Below are 26200 nucleotides of genomic sequence, written 5' to 3'. Positions count from 1 at the left end.
CAGGATCTCGTTTCATACGGGAAGTTCCCCTGGATCATTGAAGTTGGGTCTTACCTACAGAGCATTTATGGTAAGTTTGGGTTATCTTATAAGAATGAAGGAATAAATGTGGGACTTTACAGGAAGTGACAGACTTTCCGGCTTGGCAGAGGATGGGAAGAAACAGTCGAGGAGGTCTGGACCTTAAAGGACGAGTAGCTGAGCTCAAATGCTCAGCAACCAAATACAGGCAGTCCCCGGCTTACGATGGGGGTTCTGTTCTTGAGACGTGTAGTAAGCCGAAAATCGTCGTAAGCTTGAAAACTGTCAAAAATCCTAAGAAAACCTTACTTTTAATGCTTTGGCTGTATTAAAAACTATGTAAGCTGCATTTTTATTGCATTTTTCATAAAAAACCCTTCAAATATTTATTATTTTGGATTTTTGGAGTCATATTTCTTACGTTAGATCAGCGCCGTAAGCGCCATAACCATGGAACGTGTCGTAAACCTGGAAATAATTTCTGATAAATATAAATGAAAAGCGTCATAACCTACGAACGTCGTAAGCCGGGGATTGCCTATAGTAGCCGTAAAAAGAAAATAGCCACATCGCAGCTAAGCGATAGAGGATCGAGAGAACTGGGGAGAAAGAGTGTTAAGAAAATTTGCAAGAATTCTACCGAACTTCCCGACCAAATTGCTAACCTTTCATTCGACTTACCCCATCACCGCGAGATATGATGGAAACAAACACGTGGAAACGTAATTTCTTACACTGGGACCAAACCCATCTTTCAAGTGAGAATCCAGGGCGTTAGCAATTCACCTGCAAAAGTTATAAAAGAAGTTGGCTGATAAATTGCTAATGTCATGGACTCTCTAACTTGAAAGACTGGTGTTTGGTCCTGATGTAAGTCAGAATATATATATATATATATATTACAAAAACACAGAAAGAAAAAATTGAAAAATCACTACATTATGCTCGATCGTTAGAATACTACAGTAATGGTACCCAAAATACATTACTGTATTCTAATGATAGGCTGTAATTTAGTGATTTTTCAATTTTTCTCTCTGTATTTTTGTAATATATAATATATATATATATATATATATATATATATATATATATATATATATATATATATATATATATATATTTCGCTCTTTACCTTGCATTTATAGTATACAAGCATTGTATTATATCAACGTGCACAAACACTGAAAACCTGATGATACAAATACAACCAAGCGTTTGGCAATATCTTACAGCACCTATACAGTCATCTATCCTTTTCAGAAAGCCAAGTCTGGCCTTTATAAGGAAGCTCTGCACGGGGCGACCATCATCGAAGACTTTTACACCGTTCGTGACATGGCCAAGAAGAGGTCCATTGCCGCCCGCTCATTCCACCCATCACCAACATGAAAGAAGGTCCTGATGGTATTTAGTGTAAAAAAAAAAATCAAAGAAAAAAGTAATGTAGAAATACTCTTCCTTTTCAGTCAACGTGTGGGGCTAAATATTCGTACAAATATTACCGAAATGGGTATATATATATATATATATATATATATATATATATATATATATATATATATATATACATATGTATATGTATGTATGTATGTATGTATGTATGTGTATAACATTTATATACATGAATATATATATACGGAAATAAATTATTATGTTAAAAAACAGGATAGCAAGTCTCAAGTATAAAATGTCCATTATAACACTCTGGTTTAAAGCTAAGGGCTATATTTCGGTGGACTGACCCCACCTTTGTCAAGTAGTGAATGACAGAAGTTACAATATATTTCGCCAACGTAACTTCTGTCATTCACTACTTGATAGCGGTGGGAGTCAGACCACAGGAATATAGTCCTTAGCTTTAAACCAGTGTTATAATAGGCCTTTTATACTTGAATACGTAATGTTTACATATTTATACGTATGTATTTAAATATACATATATCATATGCAACAAAGTGATGATTATACGGACACAGTTCCAGCCACAAAGGAAATTGTGAAACGATGAGATGCTCTAAGTACTTTCGTCTTATTACCAAGACATGGCAGTTTTGCGATCTATCTCCCAACCTTGTCGTATTTCCTTAGAACTTAGTATCCACCTTAAATAAGCGCCCTTGTCTCTGTAGTCTTGGTACTAAGGCGAAAGTACTCGGCACCTCATTGCTTCACTCTTTCGTGGCTGTGACTTTTGTTCATATATGTCCAAAATCGAAAAAAGTCCGCTATGGTGGACTTCTGCCTCAGTTCAGGTTTTTATCATCTTTTTCCTCAGGTGATAAGCGAAGATTACAGCGCAACGGGGCAATGCAACTTCTACATAGCAAGAGAGGCCATCCTCTCAGCACCTTTCGCTCTGGCCTACCCTAAGGGCAGCAAACTGACTCCCCTCTTCGACAAATGGTTAATATCACAACTAACTCTCTCTCTCTCTCTCTCTCTCTTAAAGATCACCTTACAGCTAGCTCCTCAAATGGAGCTTCCCCCTCACATTAATCCATATAAATTTCTAAATAAGTCTGTTTCATATCAATAAATTTTGAAACATGAAAGCTCCCCTAAACAGCCTCTTGGAAGATTCAAGTTGCTCATAATCACCACTGAACCCTCGCTGAGACAGGATTAAAACGTCGCATTGGTCTATTCAAATACTTAAACGTTTTCTTTGTAGGTTGCATTTATTGCAAGAATCCGGGAAAATCAGCAACAGTATCCTGGCAGAGACCACGAACGCCACGGCTTGTCTTGTAAGGCCGGGGAGCGAAGTTGGCAATGGCCATGCGTCTTTCTCGGTGATGGATCTATCCGGAGTTTTCCTCATCTTTGTCGTTGGTAAGACAGCTCTGTAACTATTATCATCCGGGTACGTTTCCCTACGTGAATAATTTAGACCGTCACCCTTGCAGTAGGCATGTTATTTTTATAATTCGATTTAACGAATCATACATAGGTCTAGCGTTTGCTTGGCCAAGTAGCCTTTTCCGTGTTGATACCATTCTTTACGGTTCCCTTTTCCATGGCATGATGATTCGATAACTTGCACTATGGAGAAATTACTTCTAAGTATAAGAAATTTACGTTGTAATTTCATTGTGGTTTAAATGGAAGAGAATCGCACTAAATGAGTAGTTTGAGGACGAAGATGTAGCCTAGGCTACAAAGCTTATTTTCTCGCTAATCCAGTCTATGAAACGTATCATTTGATGAAAACAAATCAAATTATGATTTTATACACATAAAATACAACGATTTTGACTTCGAATCGAATAACATTACTAGTTGTTTTCTACGTCGGTTTACGTCATCCTGAAAGACTCACCAGATGAAAAACCTTGGTAGCTTAACTTAACTCTAACGTTGGTAGATTAACCTAACTCTAACGTTGCCTTTTTGTCAAAACTGAAAAAAACACAAAACATTGATGCCACAGACATTATACTTCAGGCCTACCTATTGCAAAGAAGTCACAATAACTGAAAAAATACACAGGGTGTCCTTAAACATCGTCGTAACATATTTTAAAGAGACGTATTACACAACCAGTAACCCATAAGCCTAGGCCTACTTACTGACTGCTAAGGTCCTCTTTAAAAAACGGATAAGAACTTTAGTTTCTATTATGTGGTATGTATAAGACTAATATTCTGATCTCAAAAGGAAATTGCCACTGCACTTATTCTGCCACAAAAATGTGCTGAATTATAAGACTGTTTACTGTTAATACATAAACTGACTATAGTACAAAATTATGGGTAAATAAAATTCAGTAGCTCATGTTTTGCTTACTCGTGAAAAGTTATTCCCTTTCCTCTAAAAGAATTTCTGTCTAATTCTGTGATTTATAAGCTGCACGACGTACTATGATAGAAGATAACCGGAAAAAAAAAAAAAAAAAAAAAAAAAAAATAAAAAAAAAAAAAAAAAAAAAAAAAAATCGCAGCACGCACTAACCAGATTCACTTTCAGCGGTTCACGCGTGTATGGGGATGGAACTAAATAGTACTAGTATACAGAGATATAGGATTATTATCAAGCCTCCATGATCATCACCCATAACCACTGTAAAATCAAATAATCTTATCGAATGACATGAACGCTTGAGGGCATACCCAACCTCTGACTCACTAGTACTAATTAGGATACTGAACAACGCTAAACGTGTGGACTGTGGGGTCAGTTGGCAACAGATGCAGTTGGTGGTTTCGGTAGTCAAATTTGGTTTAAACACGGTTGCCTCAGAAATGTTTTATTTTTTACTTCATTTTCTTCTGTCTTGAATTAATTATAGTTTACACGAGATCGCTCTCTTTCTGGGAAAACTGATTTCGATGTAAGTGAAACAATTTACTTAGTGTGAAGTCTACTATTTCCTACATATTCTGAAAATAAGGAAATCCTCTTCTATGGTCATTGATCAAAAGCGTTCTTGATATGGTAAAATCAGAGCCAAGTCCCTTCTTTTCAAGCTTTGGCTTAGTATCGCGTTAAAGAACTATTCACCAAATATTGCAATGTCATGCTGTGCGTCATGCTTTTTTTTTTTTTACCTCACTTATACATTCTAGCCATTCATATCTCTTATACAGGGTGTCCATAAAGTCCCAGTACCATTACAGGTATTTATTGGTTGTACGTAATGGTACTGTGACTTTAAGGAGACCCTGTATTTCATATTCTTGCGCTGTATGAAATCTGGTATCATTCTAGGACAACGTTGAGATTTTCAATCCTCTTTTACCCATATAATTAATGCAAAAGATGAACGTTTATTTAATACCATAAATAACGTAAACAAAATTAACGTTCATTTAATACAAAAAATAGACTTCAGATACTTTAATGAGACAGAAAGCTTACCTTAGAAGAACCTGCATCGTTTCCTTTCAATGGATGGCTTCTTATTCACATGCATGTTTGTTTGTTTCTAGGGAAAACAGTTTTCTTGCAAAATGAGAGAGAGAGAGAGAGAGAGAGAGAGAGAGAGAGAGATACGAGTGAGTTTGCACAAAAAAGTTTATATCAACTGACATGTTTACGTTCTCCAGTAGTACTAACCAGGATAAGCTAATTTTTATTACTGCGTATTTATTATGTTTTAGTCACTCAGTATTATTATTATTGTTGTTGTTATCCAGCAGATGAACCCTATTCATATGGAACAAGCCCACAGGGGCTTCTAAGACTATGATGATCATTAGAAAGAAGTAACATTAATTAATACTGAAATGAAGCCTTGTATACACCCGTAGGTATAGCGATCAGCCTAACTGTTTTACTGTTGGAGGTCTTCATCATCAAGGCTCGATTCCACAATCAATAGAATGAATCCTACACTGGATCATCAAGAAACTTCACCAGGACAAGTGGGGAAAAAATGAAGATGAAGCAGTTCACCACTTCAATGAAAATGAATTATAAATTCTTCCGCCTTCTAGGTGGTAGGCAATAGATTTACAACTCTCACATGTGAACGTCCACCACCGACAAAATTGATTTAATAGAATTAAATGGTTGAAATATCACTTTAAAAGAAAATATACCACTCACTCTCAATGATTTATTTGCGTGATTGTAAGGCTTGAATAAATAAAGCTAAGCATACAATTCGAATATCTTTTTTTTTATCTATTTTGGTCCACATGGGCTTTTTGTAGCCTTCTATTTGCCTGTAGACCTGTCTTCAATATATATATATATATATATATATATATATATATATATATATATATATAAATATATATATATATATATATAATATGTGTTATATATGTAATATATATAATATATATATATATATATATATATATATATTTATATATATATATATATATATATAAATTTGTATAATATATATTTATATATACATATAATGTATAGATATTGATTATAGATATAGATATATATATACACACACACATATATATATACATATATATATATATATATATATATATATATATATATATATATATATATATATATAGTTTATATTATCATTACAATCTGGGATGAATCTAGGAAATTTTAAGAAATTGAATAATTTGCTGGGACATCTAAACTTAGGTACAACATTGTTTAACAAGAACGTACATGAAGCGTTGAACCATCCAGTAATCTCATTCTATAGCTGGTTCACTTAAGGTAGACTCTTGGTGAGCCCCTATGCTTACAAGACGTTTGTTTGGCGACCGCTGATTGGCTGGTACCGGGAGCTAGGCAGCTCCCAGCCAATCAGCGGCCGCCAAACAAACGTCTCGCAGGCATGGGACTCACCCAAGAATCTACCTTAGGTGAACCAACTATAGACTAAAATCAATCCCAGTACTGAACCTCCTAGTCAACGAACTTGATGCTGATTACTTTGCTGACAGCCTGCCATACTCTCAGCACAACGATATTGACGATCTCTTTCAGTTCCAAGGGGCACTTCCTATACAGTTTCCTGAAAAAAAAAGACACGAAAGAACAATAGGGCCTTTGGTTGGGTTGAGTTGAATATAGAATTTAGGCCAAAGGCCAAGCACTGTGATCTATGAGGTCATTCAGCGCTGAAATGGAAATTGAGAGTAAAAGGTTTGAAATGTGTGACAGGAGGAAACCCCTCAAAGCAGTTGCACTATGAATCAAGTGTTAGGAGAGGGTGGAGAGTAAGATGAAGAAAGAGAATATGAAAGCAGGTACAGTAAAAGGAACGAAAGTGGTTGCAGCTAGGGGGCCCAAGGGACGCTGCAAAGAACCTCAAGTAATGCCTACAGTGCACCACATGAGGTCCATCGATGGCACTAACCCCCTACGGGGAATAAGGCCTTTGATGAAACAATATCCAGCTGCATTAGATTAAAAATGGATTCTAACAAAGTCAGACAGCTTTCAAGTACAGAAAACGACAAAATTCATTGCAAAATAAACTGCCAAATGCCAAGCAAGAAATTCCGTCATCCCAAATCCTTGCTATGTATTGCATCAATTTGTTTGGTGGTATAGTAGATTCACATCAACCGTGCATCTGATGTCTGGGCCAGTCCCTTACGACGCTGTTGACAAGCCAATCACAGGGCTGGATACTCTCAGTCTCTCTCGAGAGTTCAATAAGGCGGGATGTATGTTCCACCGCTCCTGAGGGATACATCTTTCAAAAGTATCCCTCAGGAGAGGTGGAACATACATCCGGCCTATGTGAACTCTCTCGAGAGACTGAGAGTTTTCGGCTCTGTGACTAACTTATCAACAGCCATTAAGGAGCGTCGTAAGGGACTGGCCTAGACATCAGATGCACCGGGTGATGTGAATCTACTATAAATGAGTAGGCAAACGAAAAATAATATTTCACGAAATGACAAGTCATATCAGCTATCATTTAAGACTCCGGTGATCTAAGCCATTTTTAGTCATTAGTTTTTAGGCAGACTGTGGTATTTAGTTAGCCTCTGGCCACAATGCTAAGTAGCATTGTATTTAAGTATTATGTATGTATTTACCCCTTAAACAGAATAAAGTTACGATCAATGATAAACGTGAACTCAGGACGCAGGCACTGAAGACGACTGAATTTTTTATAATAAAAAAATTAACGGAGGAAGGTCAGGAAGTGCATATTCTTACACGGTCTTCACCAGAATAGCTGTTGTTGTAGAGCAGGAGGCCATTATTCTGAACTGATTTTCTGCACAGGATAAGGATGTCTGGAAGGTTTGCGACTACAAACTGAAGAATTTCATTTATAAACCTACCTAGATGATCAGGTATAGATTCCTGGTGGTGAAATGTTTCAGACACTTGATGAAAAGGAAGAGGAGAAAACAGTTAGAGAAATATTTGATATTGAGAATCCAGACTATAGAATTTAGGCCAAAGGCCAAGAGTTGGGACCTATGAGGTCATTCAGCGCTGAAATGGAGATTGACAGAAAAATGGTTACAAAGGTGTAACAGGGGGAAAACCTCAAAGCAGTTGCTCTATGAATCAATTGTTGGGAAAGGATGGAAAGTACGACGGAAGAAAGGGAATATGAAAGGAGGTACAGTGAAAAGAATGAAAGGGGTTAAAGCTAAGAACCTTAAGTAATGCCTACAGAGCACAGCATGAGGTGCACTGACGACACTATCCCACAAGATGTGTATTGGATTTGGAAGAGGCAGTGTTCCAATCAGACGAAATGATCTGAGAATCTTGGGAGGAAGACGACAGATGTGGACTTCTTAGCCCAGAGGGAACATCAGGTAGAAAAAAAACAACACAAAATATAAAAGGAAAGGAGTAAAACCATTAGTAAAATAATAACTGATGAAAACACCATTGAGGATATTTCATATAAAAAATATACGTGGCTTATTTTACGTCAGACACAAAAAGTTACAATGTGTTACCTGCAGTCTCTAAGATCAGACAAGAAGCCCAATTTAGAAGCAGAAAGATATCTCCAAAATCTATTGTTAGGGTCCTCCTTTACCGGTCCATGGTGGGGACTGAAAGAAAAGAAATGTAAATAATGATACTAATCAACTTTTGAGTCTCTCTCTCTCTCTCTCTCTTTCTCTCTCTCTCTCTCTCTCTCATACTGGATGAGCTGCTTCCCAGCTAACAAACCCTTCTTCATCTGGTCATAACAAAACAGCCATTTTACCTAAATGCCTATTTTAATTATACAGTTTTTCTATAATCAATGAGGGAGTTTTTTTTTTTTTTTTAACTTAACTCATAATTTCAATACTCAATTCGTGTTTCAAGATAAAAGATGAGTTGTAAGGATTAACATTACCATCGGTCGATTAAGGGAGTTGCAGAGGTGTAAGGGAGATACCAGGGGTGTAAGGGAGATACCAGGGGTGTAAGGGAGATACCCGGGGTGTAGAGGAGATTACCAGGGGCGTAAGGCTCCCAACCTCATCCATCATAAAAGAAATTTGAATAAAATTGAGATTCTGATATTCTGGTGCCATTCTTTCACAAGGAAGCGCCCCTTTTAATGAAAGAGATTATGCCTACAGTAGCTGATAGCGGAAATGTCCCTTGCAAATGAAAATGAGCATAATGAAGTTCGAAAATGTCCCGTGCAAATGAAAATGAGTACAATGAAGTCCGAAAATGTCCCTTGCGAATGAAAATTAGTATAATGAAGCTCGAAAATGTCCCTTGCAAATGAAAATGAGCATAATGAAGTTCGAAAATGTCCTTTGCAAATGGAAATGAGATAATGAAGTTCGTAAACGTCCCTTGCAAAATGTTCCTTGCAAATGAAAATGAGTATGATGAAGTTCAAAAATGTCCATTGCAAATGAAAATAGTATAATGAACTTCAAAAATGTCCCTCACTAATGAAATGAGTACAATGAAGTTCATAACTTTTCTTAGCAGCCATCCCCCTTAAAAACAAAATGCTGTTAGCTTTAAAAGGCAGAAAGTAAATTTCACGATACTCACAAAAGTTGTCGGAGAAAAATGTCTGACATGGGATAGTAGGTGTCAGGATCACTAGCCAGTTGGCAAAGGATTTTCTCTCTGCACTCTTCTTCTTCTATCTGGAATTGGGAAGAATGATGCAAGAAATAACCGTGAAGAATTCATAATACAAAGTGAAAAACCTGAATCGTTAATGGATGCAGTACTTCATTCAGTTCAAAACCAATACACTAGAAGCTAACGAAAAGTAGAATATTACTGCCTAACAGTATAGCATATCCATGGACGATGTCTGACGAGAAATTTACCTGCATATATGAGAAGTACGCCCTCAGTTTGGCAGTCTGGGTAGAGTAATAAGGATCGTCGTATAAGAAGAGATCCGACCTCCTTTCCTCTTCTTGTTCGGCATCTCCCAGATGTAAGGATCTCGAAAATGGCCTCACATAAGAGGAAGTCGAATCCACTGAATCTGTCGGGAGGTAGCCAACGTACGTGCGAAACTTCAAGGACGGCAGGGCTAGGGCTAACGGCATATTGAGAAGGGCACCTGACAGGAACAGTTGTTATTATTAATATTATTACTATAGTAGATTCACATCTACCATAGTAGGTGTATAGGCCCGTCCCTTACGACGCTACTGATTGGCTATTGATATTGATAAGCCAATGACAGGGCTGGAAAATCTCAGTTTCTCTAGAGAGTTCACGTGGGTAGGATCTATCTTCCACCCCTCCTGAGAGGTGCGTCTTTCAAAACCATCCCTCAAGAGAGGTGGAACATAGATCCTACCCATGTGAACTCTCGAGAGAGACTGAAAGTTTCCAGCCCCGTGATTGGCTTATCAACAGCCAATCAGAAGCGTCATAAGGGACTGGCCTAGACATCAGATGCACCGGCGATGTGAATTTTCTATAGCAAACATATGTATACGGAAATTGTGAGAAAAATTCGTAAAGCAACCAAGTCTGCGGCCGTAACCAGCCTCGTTTCACCGGCAAAACCAGCTACGTTTCAGGGAATCCCTTCTCACGCCCCCTTCATAAACCATCTTAGACGTCCCCACTATAACCCTGCAAAGTTTCATGCCAATCGGACCAGCCGTTTGGCCGTGATTGAATGACAGACGGACGGAGAGACATTGCACCCATTATAGTAAGATTATCATTATTATTATTATTATTATTATTATTATTAGTAGTAGTAGTAGTAGTAGTAGTAGTATGTAGTCAACATGAGAAAATATTAGAAAGAATAATGATATAAGTTATCAATATCCTGAGCAGCGCCTCAGTGGCATGAACGGTATGGTGTTGGCCTGCCACCTCGGTGGCCGCGAGTTCGAATCTCGGGCATTCCATTAAGGTATGAGAGATGTGTATTTCTGGTGACAGAAGTTTCACTCTCGACGTGGTTCGGAAATCAACGTAAAGCTGTTGGTCCTGTTGCCGAATAACCACTGGTTCCACGCAACGTAAAAACACAATACAAACAAACAAACAAACAAATATCCTGAGCAGGCTTCCTACAAACAGAACACATCTATGTGAATAAGAAATCGTGGCAAAGACAGGGAGGGGCAACAAACACAACACTAATAAATAAGCATGTATTAGTCAAGAAAAAATCTAAAATAGCAGCCATAGTACTAGTAGTGGTAGTAGTAGTAGTAGTAGTAGAGCAGTGGCAGGGTTGGCCTATACAAAGGCTCTCCTCTCAAAGTCTTACCAAGAGTAAATGACGCATCTGGATTGATGTAGATGTATCGCCCTTCTTCTTCTCTAATATAATCGTTGGTCCTCGAATCATTCTCTGGACTTGCCACAATCCCATTCAGCAGCAACATCAGAGAAATGAAGACCTCACCCAACATCTCGACTGAGAGAGCGTTAGACGATGCCGTAGAATTTCTGCTAAAAAGAAGTTTTGTTCGCTAATCATTTTGTACCATTACTCTGAATTATATAACTCAAACACAAATACACACACACATACACACACACACACTAAAACAAAGGCACATAATTATATATATATATATATATATTATATATATATATATAATATATATATATTATCTACATAATATATATATATATATATATATTTATATATATATATATATATTAATATATATATATATTATATATCTATATTATTTTATATATATATTTTTTTATTTATGTATATATAATATATATATATATTATATATATATATATATATATATATTATATATATATATATATAAATATATATATATATAGATATCTTATATAGTATATGTCTATATATATACTATATATATAGTATATATATATATATATATATATATATAATTTACATTCTGTGTATATATATTCATACATGCATATGTATATCTACACGTATGTATATATATATATATATATATATATATATATATATATATATATATATATATATATATATATATATATATATATATATATATATATATATATATGTATATAAAGATATATGCCACGAAGGAAAAATAAACGAAGGAGGATCTGCAAGATCTTTCGACGTTAAACATCCTTTACTGAGCAGAGACTGACATAAATACGAGAAAAAACAATACAAGAAGATTCGTATAACTGACAGATAGGGATTATAAAGAGATTAGTACCTAGAATCCGACACACCTGGAAGATAAGAAACCTTCCCAAACAAGCATAAACAATGGGTGCAATTAAAGGTTTAAGACAATCATCTCAGATACAAATTTCAAGACAATTAAAGGATTATAGGTGACTGCTATTCAGAACTTGGTAAACAAAACCACATTCACAATACATGTCAGACAAACATTACAACAAAAATAATAACTCTAAGGCAACTGATTTTTATTGAAATTACAATGAAAAATTTATTGAAATTTCAATGAAATTTTCATTGAAATTACAATGAAAAGTAAGTTGTATTAAAGCAGATTCTAAAAGATTTCGTGATAAGACATCTCTTGACCTTGCAATTACTGAACTATCAACCCAATTTATTCGGTGGTTGTTTTCGCTTAAATGAATGAATATTACATTAGATTTTTGCCCAGTTTGACATTGTTTGCATGGTGTTTTCACGTTGCATGGAACCGGTGGTTATTCAGCAAAGGGACCAACGGCTTTCCGTGACTTCAGAACCACGTCGGGAGTGAACGTCCATCACCAGAAATACACAATTACACATCCCTGACTCCTCAATGGAATGCCCAAACGAACAGTTTTGTCTACTCATTCAAGTTGAAAATTTAATAAGAGTTCATTATCACTCAGAGTGTAAGGGACAATTTCAAAGAGATCTTACTCTAAAACTCGATACGTGAATTACAATTTAGTTTAATTTATATCACATGCACTACAGTCATGCAACTCGGAGAACTGGTCAAGGTGGTAGTGACACAGCTAGCTTTACCCTGTCATAAAAGAGCATGACTGTGCACGACCCCTGTGAAAAAGTTCTGCAGATATGCACATGCATAGTACTCATCAAATATTTACGTTTACGAGCGATTTGGCAACTCAAGAATAAAAATTTTGAAATGGCTACGAAAAAAAAATAATGAACAGTGCTGCATGTCTAGCATAATTCTCACGAAATAAACCAAGTTGTTACAACGATCTCGTCTTTATTCTTACCTGTATTATGGTAGTTATTGCACAATTACTTTGTAGTTTTCTAATCACGCAAGAATTCCTTAAGAGAAATATAGACCGTAAATGCTAGTGTGATGATGTTTTCAGTCCTAAGGCAACCTCAGAGAATGTCATCCGAGACGGTCCAAGCGACCAAGGAAACGTACTAACGAACAAACGCACTGCACAAACGTCCGGCTGAGTTCTTTTCGTGTCTAATCACCTCTGTCGAAGTCTGCAAAACACACACACACGCACGCACGCACACACACACACACACACACACACACATATATATGATATATATATATATATATATATATATATATATATATATATATGTCCCCTCTATTTCTTTTTCATTTGTCGTTAGACCCAGTGCTTGGCTTTTATAGGTCTAGACACGTATATATATTATATATATATATATTATATAATTATATATATATTTATATATATATATATATATATATATAAAATGGCGCCTCTATTTCTTTTTCATTCGTCGTTAGACCCAGTGCTTGGCTTATATTTTTCGGGCCAGCCTCATGAGTAGCTGCTGATCGGCACAGTGGTCTGGTTAAACCATTCTATTATGTAATAATGCTAATAATTATTTTCGTAAATGTGTAAAAGCAAAGGAGAGACGACACATCACGAAGATGAGAGGAGCCCGGAAATCGTGAGGCTAAGAAGATAAGCAACTCCGAGCTATATCCTTAGGCCGTTATAATGAGCTATTGTTTGGTGGGATTCCACGGTGCGGCCTAATGATGAAGTTCGTAATGGACTTCCTGAGATTTTGTGCATTTTTTCAGTAATAATAATAAGGCTTCATTTTACGCACACATTATATATACATAAGTGTATTGTACATACGTATATATATTGTATGCACACAAATATGCATGTGTTTTTCCATATAAAGCAAAATTAGGGCAGTGGTACTACACAGCTAATCTGTATCTTTCCCTGACCATTTAGGTTTTTTTAGCGGGAAAGGGGGTACCGTTTCTGTTAATTAGTTTGAAATATGAATTACATTACATAGTCTCAAATTTTCACATGAAAGACAACAAAGGAAAAATATATATATTATGAGTCATTTCATGTCTTTAAAAACCCTACAGGCGACATGAATACCTGTAGTTTTTCACAGATTTTTTTCAGTTTTAATGTGAAAAGTCATCTCCCTGATCGGAAACGTGTTCGAATCAAAACGATGCAACTTTTAATGGTTAAATTATCCGACCCTTCGGCCTAGTGCTCGTATTGAGTAAAAGAATGACACTCAGCAGTAGAAGTCTGGTTAGTCTGCAGACTGACTCTTTACTTATCTTCCCTAAAACGGAACCAGCGCGGATAAGCCTGGTAACGGCACCTCTTCCACTTATTTCTGTGAGAATTATATTTACGAAATTCAAAAAGATACTACAATGTTCGGCACTGTATTTGCACTTGTGGTTAACAAACATGGTGAGGGACAGTTAGTGGAAAATGAGAATTATATATACAAGTATTATATATACGTATAATATTGTCTATATATATATATATATATATATATATATATATATATATATATATTTATATATATATATATATATATATATATATTTATTTTTAAATATAGTATATATATATATATATATATATATATATATATATATATAATATACACACATAGTTACATATGCTAGCTGACCAACCTGACGCTGCCCGGGAAATCTCTGATTACAACTGATAGACTCTCTTTCTCTCTCATTCCTGTAAAGACAATAACTTCTCACCCTTTCCCCCTTCCTACTGGGGCTGAATTTGAACTTTAAGGGCTTCAGGAGGGTCACTATTCATCTCAGCAACCTCAAAAACTATGGATTAGACACTAATATCTGTTGTTTTCTGTAATTTTTACATTCTGCCCCCAACCCCCCCCCCCCCCTTTCCACACACCAATCCCCTTAAGTGCCAGTGATACATACATACACATACATAATATATATATATATATATATATATATATATATATATATATATATATATATATATGTGTGTGTGTGTGTGTGTGTGTGTGTGTATCTTACACCTACCCAGGTTTACCCATAGTATACTTTACTTATCAATACACAACACCATTCACCTGCATCACATGCTAGCTTCTCACTGACAATTTCCCTCAGTCTAGTACCCATCCCTAACAAAACATGGGCAAACTCACTCAGCACATTCTTCTGGTGCATTGCTCAGAGAGAGAGAGAGCTACCTTTTTTTGTTATCCCCATTACCCTTTTCAGTTCATTTCACTGGAGGTATGGACCATCCAGCATTGTTGGGTTGTAGTTTTTTACGCTCATACTGTCCTATGAAATGAATGATTAGCCGTACTTCTAAGTGCCATAGAAGCCCTCAAAAGCTATTCACATAAGAACCTGTTGATATTAAAGATTAAAGGACTTTTAAACAAATTTTATCTTGAAGTGTGGAAATGAAAGAGCGGATACTGCTGCTAAAACAGCCGTCAACCTGCCTCAGCGGGATATTAATCTCCCCGTTAGAGATTACATAACATTATTAAAAACATTTACAATGGAAAAGTGGCAAAGATTGTGGAGCAACGTATCTCAGAATAATAAATCAAGACAATTAAAGTCAACTGTTTCTCCATGGGAGTCATCTAATCAATACGACAAAAAAACTGAGGTAATATTGACTCGATTAAGAATTGGCCATACGAGATGACCAATGGATTTTAATGGAGTTTTTAAGTGACACCTCACGGCACTACTCCCACGCGCAGTGTGTGATACTTTTTTATCTATTAAACATATATTTTCGGTTTGTCGGGTTTTTAAGCGAGAAAGAGAGATATGTTTTGGTCGGAAAACGTTTTCTGATATTTAACTGAATCAAGTAGTTTTTCTGTTTTTAGAATTTTAACTTTTTTAAGGAATACACGTTTAATTGATAGAATTTAAGTTTTTACCTAAGATTTTTATTTTATTACTAATTCTTTTTAAATTACGTAGATTTAATATATATAGTTAATTCTTTTTATCGCTTAGATTTCATATATATATATTTATTTATTCATTCATTCATTTTTTCACTTAGATTTAGTACTATATTTGAAGATAAATAAATAAATAAATTATATATATATATATATATATATATATATATATATATATATATATATATATATATATATATACATATAAAAAAATTGTAAAAATTAAATTTGATAAATTTTGTAATTATTTATATTCCGACTTTTTTCGGGCCAGCCCTGTGAGAGTCAAGTTTGACTCATTGGGCTGGTAAAACTCCTTTCTTTAATAATAACGTACTCGACAATCCTCTTATCTATGAGCCTAATCAACAATAAAACCATAGTCTGCAATACTGTAACTAATTTAACTTAGTAGGCTACAGACTGTTTAACTACTCATGCAACTTCTCAAGCACAGAGGCCTAACATTCCTTAGTAGCCTAAACAAAAGACCTAGTATTGGACACTGTTTCTCTGTTCACCACTTGGCTACAGCAAGGTTATCTTTCTTGGGCAACTCAAAATACCAGGAATTGCTGAGGGTCAAATTCCATGGAACTGGATTGGCTACAGGCTAAGTTGAAAACGTCATATGCTAGCCTACATATTTAAAGTACTTTTTCTGGAAGGTAGTCAACGAGCGGGCAAGATGGCTGCAGCGAGTCCCCTCGGTTGTTTACCCTACAAATGAAAGTACTTGATCGTTTCAAAATATTGATAAGATAGTGACATATTGAAAGCCACTGAGGATTAGTATACTAGCCCCTGGGGTTAATTACAGTCGACGGACGAAAAATAACAGTAAATTCTTAACGAGCAATCAAAATACTATAGGCGAGAATGAGACAATTTCCAAGTTAATACCAGACACGGAGCAATTACTTATAATATATATAAACGAACGTCGGAAACGTTTGATGGACACATTAAACCTTGGAATAATGGTTAAAGTAAAATTTTATCTGTGTGTACTGGTATACATAGGTATAGCAATACTATATAATGTAATATACTAGCTACTATATATTATACAGCCCTCTCTACCTTAGATTTAAGGATATTACCAAGCACGTGTACTTTCGTGCTACATTGCAAATATAATTCATGTATATTAAATTTTATGTATATATATGTAAATATTACATGTACGCATACATACATACATGTATGTATGTATATGTATCTGTATATATACGTACATGTAATATTTACATATATATAAATTAAATATTATATAAATGAATTATATTTGCAATGTAGCACGAAAGTACACGTGCTTGGTAATATCCTTAAATCTAAGGTAGAAAGGCCTGTATAATATATAGTAGGCTAGTATATTACATTATATAGTATGGCTATACCTATGTATACCAGTACACACAGATAAAATTTTACTTTAACCATTATTCCAAGGTTTAATGTGTCCATCAAACGTTTCCGACGTTCTTTTAGAAGTTTGCAAATGACCTAGTAACCGACCGTACCTAACCTACCTTAACCTAGGGTACAAAGTTCTCACCCTATAGGTAGCCTAGCAGTAGCCTAAGCTAGTGCATGATATAAATTTGAAAATTTTCAGTTAACTTACCCTCAACTGAATGAAATAGTAGGATTTTGTAGGTCCTTCAGGAGGTATTTAGGATATTTGACTAGATTGTTGTTTTCCCCCACAACCAAAATCGCCGATTTCCCACAGTGGTCCATCGCATTGGGGGTGGGGGTTCAAAGCACACATAAAACACAGGAAAATCGTCATTTTTATAACTAATATACGTGTGCATGTCTGTCTATGATTACTAAAACAATGAAAAATCACAAACACTTCCCCTTTAAGCTATACCGGGAATGAAATTCACAGGCAAACATTCACAGTTCAAAGTAGCAGTACAGTAGTACACAGCTGTTTTTATTATTAATTTTCAGTTTTGAATGTCTTGCCCCTAGATGGCAGCTGCTACTGTACAGCAACTGTTCAACTCTCGCGTGTTTGTTTGTATGGTGTTTTTCCGTTGCATGGAATGGAACCAGTGGTTATTCAGCAACGGGACCAACGGCTTTACGTGACTTCCGAACCACGTCGAAAGTGAACTTCTATCACCAGAGTCCAGAAATACACGTAACACATCTCTCACTCCTCAATGGAATGGCCGAGAATCAAACTCGCGACCACCGAGGTGGGACGCCAACACCACACCAACCACTAACTTTTGCGTGTGATTGTGTGAATGAGAACTAAAGGCGGGAAGTATGAAACAAGTTGTGAGTATAACGTTGTTAAAAAGCTATTTTCCCAACTATGGGGTTACCTTTATTGTTGCAATAATGCAGCCGGTGTTTTAAGGTGTTATAAGTTCTATCAAGAGCTTTCACTATGTCCTTGTAAGTCTGTGCTTCATATAGCTTTGTTTATAACAACTTGATCTACGGACTTTTCTCCCCGGCTGAATCCACAGTGGTGTTTTTACCTTTTCATAATCAGAGCTTTCGTCTCGTCATCTATCTGATCTTCTGAATCAAAGTCTCATCATAGGAATTCCTTGATAAACTAAGGAAAGCTATAACCTATAAATCTTACAGACTTCGTTATCGTCTTTTCTCTTACATAAAAGGACAATTGCTTGGTAAACTAAGGAAAGTTATAAGCTATAAATCTTACAGACTCCGTTATCGTCTTTACTCTTATATAAAAGGGCAATAATTGTTCCTCTCAACCTTTCTTTTGATCCCTTCTTACATCAAGACGTCGTACGTTGCACATCCTGGCCAGCGACTGCCGACCGATTAACTCTGGTGATTCATAATTTTTCAGCCTCTAACTGCACCTCTTCATTTCCATCTATGATTTTCTTTGCTCATCGCACTCTCTTTACATTAGGTAGCTGGAAAACAACATATATATACACACACCCTTGTATGGTTTCCTCTTATTTTATTTTTCTTACCCTCTTCGTGACACGTGCCATCCGTCCTCTTTATCATGTAACCGTATCTCAGTTAATCTCCCTTCATTACATTCACTCATACTTCCGCTCACTCTTTTCATTCGTTCTTCCCATCTTGCTAAATCCCACCAACAACACTCCTTATTGACTCTTATCCCATCCTGGAACTTTACACTTTCATACACTATTTCAATTTAGATGTCTTCAATTTCAGTAGCCAATTTGTCACCCCTTTTTTTAATGTTATTACTTCTTGTCAACTCTTTCCGCTCTTGATTGCACGTGCTCGGTAGAACATTTGCTTGGAGTTGACGTTGGTAGTCCTGATGCACTGGCCGAAAAGTAGTGAACGGGTATAATAACAAGCCAGGAGGCTTTACTTATAACTTGAAACGTTCAGCATTATTATTATTATTATTATTATTATTATTATTATTATTATTATTATTATTATTATTATTTACAGAAAGGGCAACGAAGGAAAAGTGACGAGCGGAAATTGCTGGAGCGGAGGAACAACGCCGTAACCCCCTCCCCCGCCCTTCTTTTTTTTTTCCGCTTTGTTTTAAGTCTACCATACAACGAAGCTGAATGCGTTACCACGTGAGGGAAGACTCGGGAGACCTCGAATATATATATATATATATATATATATATATAGTATATATATATATGTATATATATATATATGTATATATTATATATATATATATATATATATATAATGTATATATATGTGTGTATATATATATATATATATATATATATATATATATATATATATATATATATATATATTGTTGAAATTTGCAAACATCTTACTTGGATCTCAAATTGCTTGAAAAAAAAGCAAAGATTGATTTGGCTACCTTGCGTAGTATACTAATATAATCTTAAATAAATATTGCCCAAAACATTACTCTTATAATGATTATTTACATATAGATAGATAGACAAAGAGAGAGAGAGAGAGAGAGAGAAAGTAAAGTTTAGCCTTACTTGCCTAGTATACTAATCTAATCTTAAATAAATATTGCCCAAAACATTACTATTATAATGATTATTTACATATAGATAGATAGATAAATAGATAGATAGAGAGAGAGAGAGAGAGAGAGAGAGAGAGAGAGAAAGTAAAGTTTAGCCTTTACACTGTAATTACCCAGCACTCAGTTCGACAGAGACCAAAACATTTCGGTGATCTCCCGATATCTCGAACCTAAGGTCTTTTTCTCCTTTTTTTTCTTTCTTTTTTTCTGGCAGAACGCTCTAATTGGCAACCGAGAAAAGATCGTCCTTTATTGATCAAGTGGAATGAGAACGTTTAAATATCGGCCCAAAATTCTCGTCTTCTTCCAGATCGGCTTCAGTACTGGATCGAGTTGCAACCTCCCTCATTTATTCTCTCTCACTGTTGTTGCCTACCTGAGGCTACGACGCAAGTAAGTGTTGGCTCTGGATGTTAAAGAGTGAATTCACTATTTATTTTAGTCAGATTACTAAGGCACACGTCAAAAGTAGATGCACCTCTACATAAAGACTCATGGGTACACATTACTTGTAATATATCTGATAAAAGGAGCCCACAAAAACGCCAAGATATAGTAGAAAGAAAGTAGTACTATATTTCAGAGACTGCTGTCGTCTCTCTCTATCTTCAGGTAGGTAATGCATTACCTACCTGCAGAGAGAGACAGACAGACAGCAGTCTCTGAAATATAGTACTAGTTTCTTCCTATATTTTGGCGTTTTAATGGGCTCCTTTTATTAGATGGATTCTGTCGAAACAACATTTTTACTAGTCTTTATATATATATATATATATATATATATATATATATATATATATATATATATATATAAATATATATAATATATATATGTGTGTGTCTGTGTGTATATGCGTGTGTGTGGGTGTTGTTGTTGTTGTTGTGTACCAGCAGTTAACCATGTCCCAACCATTAGTCTAAGTAAAGTTAGGAAGTTTGGCCGAAACTAAGCAAAAATAATTCATATTCTGACAACATATTCAATAAAATACATACACCCTTACGTAGAACATATGGGTTAAAGGTTTAACGGTTATAAGCAACCTAGAAATTCATTGTCAATTCCATCTCTAGGGATGATTTCCCTCTTTTTAAGTATTAGGTTTGTTTTCCTGATGATTTGTGCTGTGCTGTAATATCTAAATGTGCAACATTTCGTTCCTGTTTCTTCTCCCTCCCTCCGTTTAAGAGGTTTTCGTAAGTTATCATTATTTTTTTTCCGGTTTCTCTAAGAATAACGATTTACTTCACGTTGGATTATTACGAAAGGGAGGAACTATATTGTAAATGATATTTCTGAGAACAAGGATTCGCTTATGGTGGGCGGGTGGTGGAGTGATTTCCATGACAAATTTCTGTCGTCTTACAATTTTCTAATGAATTCTCTATGAATACTCCATATTCTCCTAAGAGTGGGGTCTCTTTATGTCTATGACAATCCCAAGAAAGAGTAATGTCTTCTATTCTAAAGACTTTCGAGAATAAACTCTCGTGGACGGTTTTTAAAAGCAAATTTTTCGCATTTGGAGGGATTCCAATACTGCTGAGGATCGTTCAGGTGGAAAATTTACATAAGTGGCGTACAGTACAGCATCAGCGATAACATCACGTCTTCAAAGGAATTCCTTTGAAAGTTGTAGTTCTTCATTGCCATTGACAATACAAATCTCATTTAACTATTTAGATATTTTGAAATTTATGATGTCTCATGTTTCGGGATGGTAAGTTTCATTATGATACATTCTAATAGTAAAGTTGGTGATTGTCATTTACCCGAGTTCATTTATTTTTTTAAGAGACTTGTGGCAGGCAATTCATCTCACAGAAACTGATTCAGTTACGTATATTTCCCGTATGTTACACAAAGATAAAAATCGTATCTTATGTGTTTTTTCTGCGCATTTGAAACACACCAAAATCAAGGCTTTTGAAACCCATCAAAAACAAGGCTTTTGAGTCCCATCAAAATCAATGGTGTTTGAAGCCCATCAAAAACAAGGCTTTCGAGTCCCATCAAAATCAAGACTTTTAAAACCCAGAAAAATCAAGGCTATCGAATCCTATCAAAATCAAGGCTTTTAAAACCCAGAAAAATCAAGACTATTGAATCCCATCAAAATCAATGCTTTTGAAACCTATCAAAATCAAGGCTTTTGAAACCCATCAAAATCAACGCTTTTGAAACCCATCAAAACCAACGCTTTTGAATCCCATCAAAATCAACGCTTTTGAAACCCATCAAAATCAGCGCTTTTGAAACCCATCAAAATCAACGCTTTTGAAACCCATCAAAATCAATGGTTTTTTAAATCCATCAAAATCAAGCAAAACGGTCGTGACCGACCAATAAGTTCGCTGAATCATTAATATAATAAATTTTTAAGAACAGTCGCTCAAACCTTATTTACGTATAAGAATTTCAATAAAGACAAATCTATTGATATGTATACTCCCTAAGGAAGCACTGGCATGTAGTACTAACAGCATTACATCTGTCGAGAATAATAAACTATCTTCAATATTTAACAAACGATGGAATAACGTAATTATTAAAAAAGGAAGAAAAACAAATGAAAACTAAACCTTCCATGACAACCGCTTCTCCACGGAATTGGCAGAGTATATATATACTTAGAAGGAAATATATAGTACCATTTCGATACAGTCCTCCGGAATCACCTCTTTAAAACGCAACATTTCATTCCCACCCAGGCGAAGCCATGAATGACCAACAACACCAGCAACTCCGTATGAGAGCTACGAAGCTGGAAGACAGAGGACGCATGATATATCTCTGGGAGCAGGGCGTGTCCGCTCGTGACATATCTCGAGTGTGCGGATACAGCACCAACACCGTTTACAAGTGGGTAGACCGATGGCAGCGAGAGAGGAGCATTTGCGACAGACTAAGGTCAGGTCGGTCTAGAATCATGGCCTCAGAGCGTAAGAGGAGGGCTCAGGTTCTGGCCGAGGATTGGCTCGCGCGTTACGTGAGGAGTGTGAACGGAGGAGGAGGGGCGCAGCAGTTGAGCGATCGAGAATATTTGCAAATGCTTCGTCTCCGTAGACCTGCAGAAGACGAGGCGTCACTGGCCAAAGACAGATTCCAGCGCCCAAGGGTGCAGTAGTGCTGCTGCCATTTTTCTAGCAACATGTTGATACTAAAGTGGCCATTTTAAAAAGCCTAAACGTAACGATGTAATTCAATTTTCATTATCATTACAAATAAATTTGTGCCGAAATAAGCCACTTGTAATATCAAAATATTTAGATAATACAGGGTGTCCATAAATTGCCAATACCATTACGAGTATTTATTGCGTAAAATGGTACCGGGACTTTATGGATACCCTGTATGATTCATCCATAAACTCCCAGTACCATTCTGAGCAATATATATATATATATATATATATATATATATATTTATGTGTATATATATATATGATTAGATTCATGGTACTAAGCTTCTCTGGGTCGCTGACGATGTAATTTAATATCTGAATTATTGCGCCCTGTCTTTCTTCAAATAAATAACGAAAAGAGCATGATCTTGTTTTATGACCTCAGTTAAATTCCGGTTCTCACCTCTTAAGTGTGTCAAGTGGCGGAAGGAAAACTTCTAAACACATTTTCAAGCAATACTAGTCGAACCTTCTATTCAAATGATTTTTCCATGACAGCCCTGAATTTAGCAATGTATAGTTTATCGTGCGAATAATATAGATGAAACGCCTCAGTGGCGTGGTCAGTATGGTGTTCGCTTACCACCTCGGTGGGCGCAAGTTCGATTCTCAGGCATTCCATTGATGAAGGGTGAGAGATGTGTATTTCTGGTGATGAAGTTCACTCTCGACGTGGTTCGGAAGTCAAGTAAAGTCGTTGGTCCCGTTGCTGAATAACCACTGGTTCCATGCAACGTAAAAACACCGTGCAAACAAACAAATAATATAAATAGAAACAAATAGAAAACAAAGTCAAGTGAATAATGCAAATGACAAATAAGCTGCGAAGGGAGATTCAAGTTAGCCTACAGAACAAAATAGCATCAGTACTAATTTTGCATTTCTGTCCAACTCCACAAAAGAAAAAACAAAAGATAGTTGTTTATTACTTTGCAAGTACAGTTCAAGGAAAAGGATACCGCCCTTCCGCTCCCCCTCGGTACAGGCCTGGAGCTTATTCATAATCTTTCCAGCTGTAGTTTGTATTCTTCCACTAGCAGACATAACGCCCATTATAGTAAGATTGTCCGTTTGAACGCCAGGAACCTTCTGAAAGAGACAGAGACATGACGCCCATTAGGGTGGATTGGTGGGGGGAGAGGTAGGATGAAACCACATTAACCATCTTAGGGGCCCCCACTATAATCCTGCCAAGTTTCATGCCCACCGGACCAGCCGTTTGGCCGTGATTGAATGACAGACGGACGGACAGACTTAACGCCCATTATAGTATGTTTGTATGGTGTTTTTACGTTGCATGGAACCGGTGGTTATTCAGCAACGGGACCAACGGCTTTACGTGACTTCCGAACCACGTCGAAAGTGAACTTCTATCACCAGAAGTACACATCTCTAACCTCTCAGTGGAATGCCCGAGAATCGAACTCGCGGCCCCCCGAAGTGGCAGGCCAAGACAATACCGATCACGCCACTGATGGTCTTCATTATAGTAAGATACTCAAGGTTAGTGCCTCATGGGAGATTATCAGAGCTGATCTTTTTGGAAATTTTCTAAAATTGTGTGATATACCTTGGGTCTTTTACCTCACCACAAAACTGCTAGGTAGCACTAATTTGTTTATCATAGAATTTTTTCAGGTATTCTAAGCAGCGAAGAATAACGAAATTCGCATTACTACTCATGCGTGAATACATACATACCTGCGCATTTCGACAATTCAGGCGGATCGATCTTTAAAGAAAATATTAACGGTAGAATGGCACTTAGTCTTAATGGAGTTCTCATCATGAAAGCACGAAACAAAAGAAAAATAATTCAATCTAAGTTTCTCATAAATTTTCACGGGATGGCTCGACCACTGACTGACTTTTTTCGTTTCGAGTAGAGGGATCTTGATACGCCAGTCAGAGAAAGAGAGTAAATTAGACGACGCGTAGATTGTTATGACTCTACTGTCAAACACATTCTACCTGCTGCAGATTATGAAGTATGGTGATAATTGTTTTTTCGAAATCCTCTTTAGAATATGTATATATATATATATATATATATATATATATATATATATATATATATATATATATATATATATATATATATATATATATATATATATAGTCTCAGTAATTGGGCGGCTACTTGGAAATCTTAGCTTGATGATAAATAACAGTGCCAAGACCAGGAAGAACATTCTTTATTAAACGAGCTTTCGAGGTTTAAAACCTCATCTTCAGGCTGAAAAAATGACAAGGATGAGAAATCACTAAAAAATTACATTAAAATTAATTGTCTTGCTTCAGTAAAAAAAATAAAACGAACATCACATACAAACTACAAATTAAAAATTACGAAAAAACTAAAACAAAACGCAAAAACATACAAAAACAGAAATAGCAATAAAAATAATATGAAAGGTAAACAAACTACACTCAAAAATAAATGGCTAACGACCCACTTTGTGTACCTACTATGAAACTATATGATAGCTAGTTGAATACCGGACGAGTTGTTGTTCAATTCCGGTTTTCATTTTCTTAATAAACAGCGACTCTGAAATTAAAAGGTCCAGTCTATTTGAGCAAAAAGACAGTACTCTAAAATCTAGGTGAGTGAAAGGATGGTCCTGTGCTAAACTGTGTTCCCTTATGGCAGAAAAAGGAGGTTTAGAAAGAGGAAACCTAGTTCTAACGGAAAGACCTCTGTGTTCCAAGATTCTGCGGGAACTGGATCCCACGTATCGCAGACCACACTGCGAACAAGTAAACAAGTAAACGACACTCGAATTAAGGTCCACAGGAAGAGCAGGCTTCTCCCTCAAAAGTGATCCTACAGTAGTAGTAAAAACAAATCTGAAACTAACTTGAGGAAAACTATGCTTAAGTATTTCTTGTAACTTT

The 26200-nt window shown here is 36.0% G+C and overlaps 2 protein-coding genes across 3 annotated transcripts in view; one reads left to right on the top strand and one right to left on the bottom strand.

Annotated features, from left to right (window-relative positions):
* The first annotated feature begins 2175 nt into the window (after window positions 1–2175).
* Window positions 2176–26200, top strand: part of LOC135210560 (uncharacterized) — a 28534-nt gene continuing 4509 nt past the window's right edge. The window contains exons 1-3 of one of the 2 annotated variants that reach the window (XR_010313542.1): window positions 2176–2427; window positions 2696–2856; window positions 20332–20510. Coding sequence is in view for 1 of the 2 variants with exons in the window: in XM_064243421.1 (XP_064099491.1) it covers window positions 2252–2427; window positions 2696–2856; window positions 5274–5344 (408 nt within the window). In the remaining variant the exon portion in view is untranslated. Of the gene's footprint in view, window positions 2428–2695; window positions 2857–5273; window positions 5631–20331; window positions 20511–26200 lie in introns of those variants that run through there. The other variant, XM_064243421.1, reaches the window with a different exon arrangement.
* On the bottom strand, window positions 6347–18307 carry LOC135210559 (uncharacterized). Its single transcript, XM_064243420.1, has 6 exons — window positions 17715–18307; window positions 11153–11334; window positions 9732–9973; window positions 9445–9542; window positions 8391–8489; window positions 6347–6466 (listed from the first exon to the last, which is right to left on the bottom strand). The coding sequence occupies exons 2-6, from the start codon at window positions 11295–11297 to the stop codon at window positions 6358–6360; spliced, it is 693 nt and encodes a 230-aa protein (XP_064099490.1). The 5' UTR covers window positions 11298–11334; window positions 17715–18307; the 3' UTR covers window positions 6347–6357.

Source organism: Macrobrachium nipponense, chromosome 39, assembly GCF_015104395.2.
Source record: "Macrobrachium nipponense isolate FS-2020 chromosome 39, ASM1510439v2, whole genome shotgun sequence".
NCBI classification, from domain to species: domain Eukaryota; kingdom Metazoa; phylum Arthropoda; class Malacostraca; order Decapoda; family Palaemonidae; genus Macrobrachium; species Macrobrachium nipponense.
This window is presented reverse-complemented; position numbering and strand designations above follow the sequence as displayed.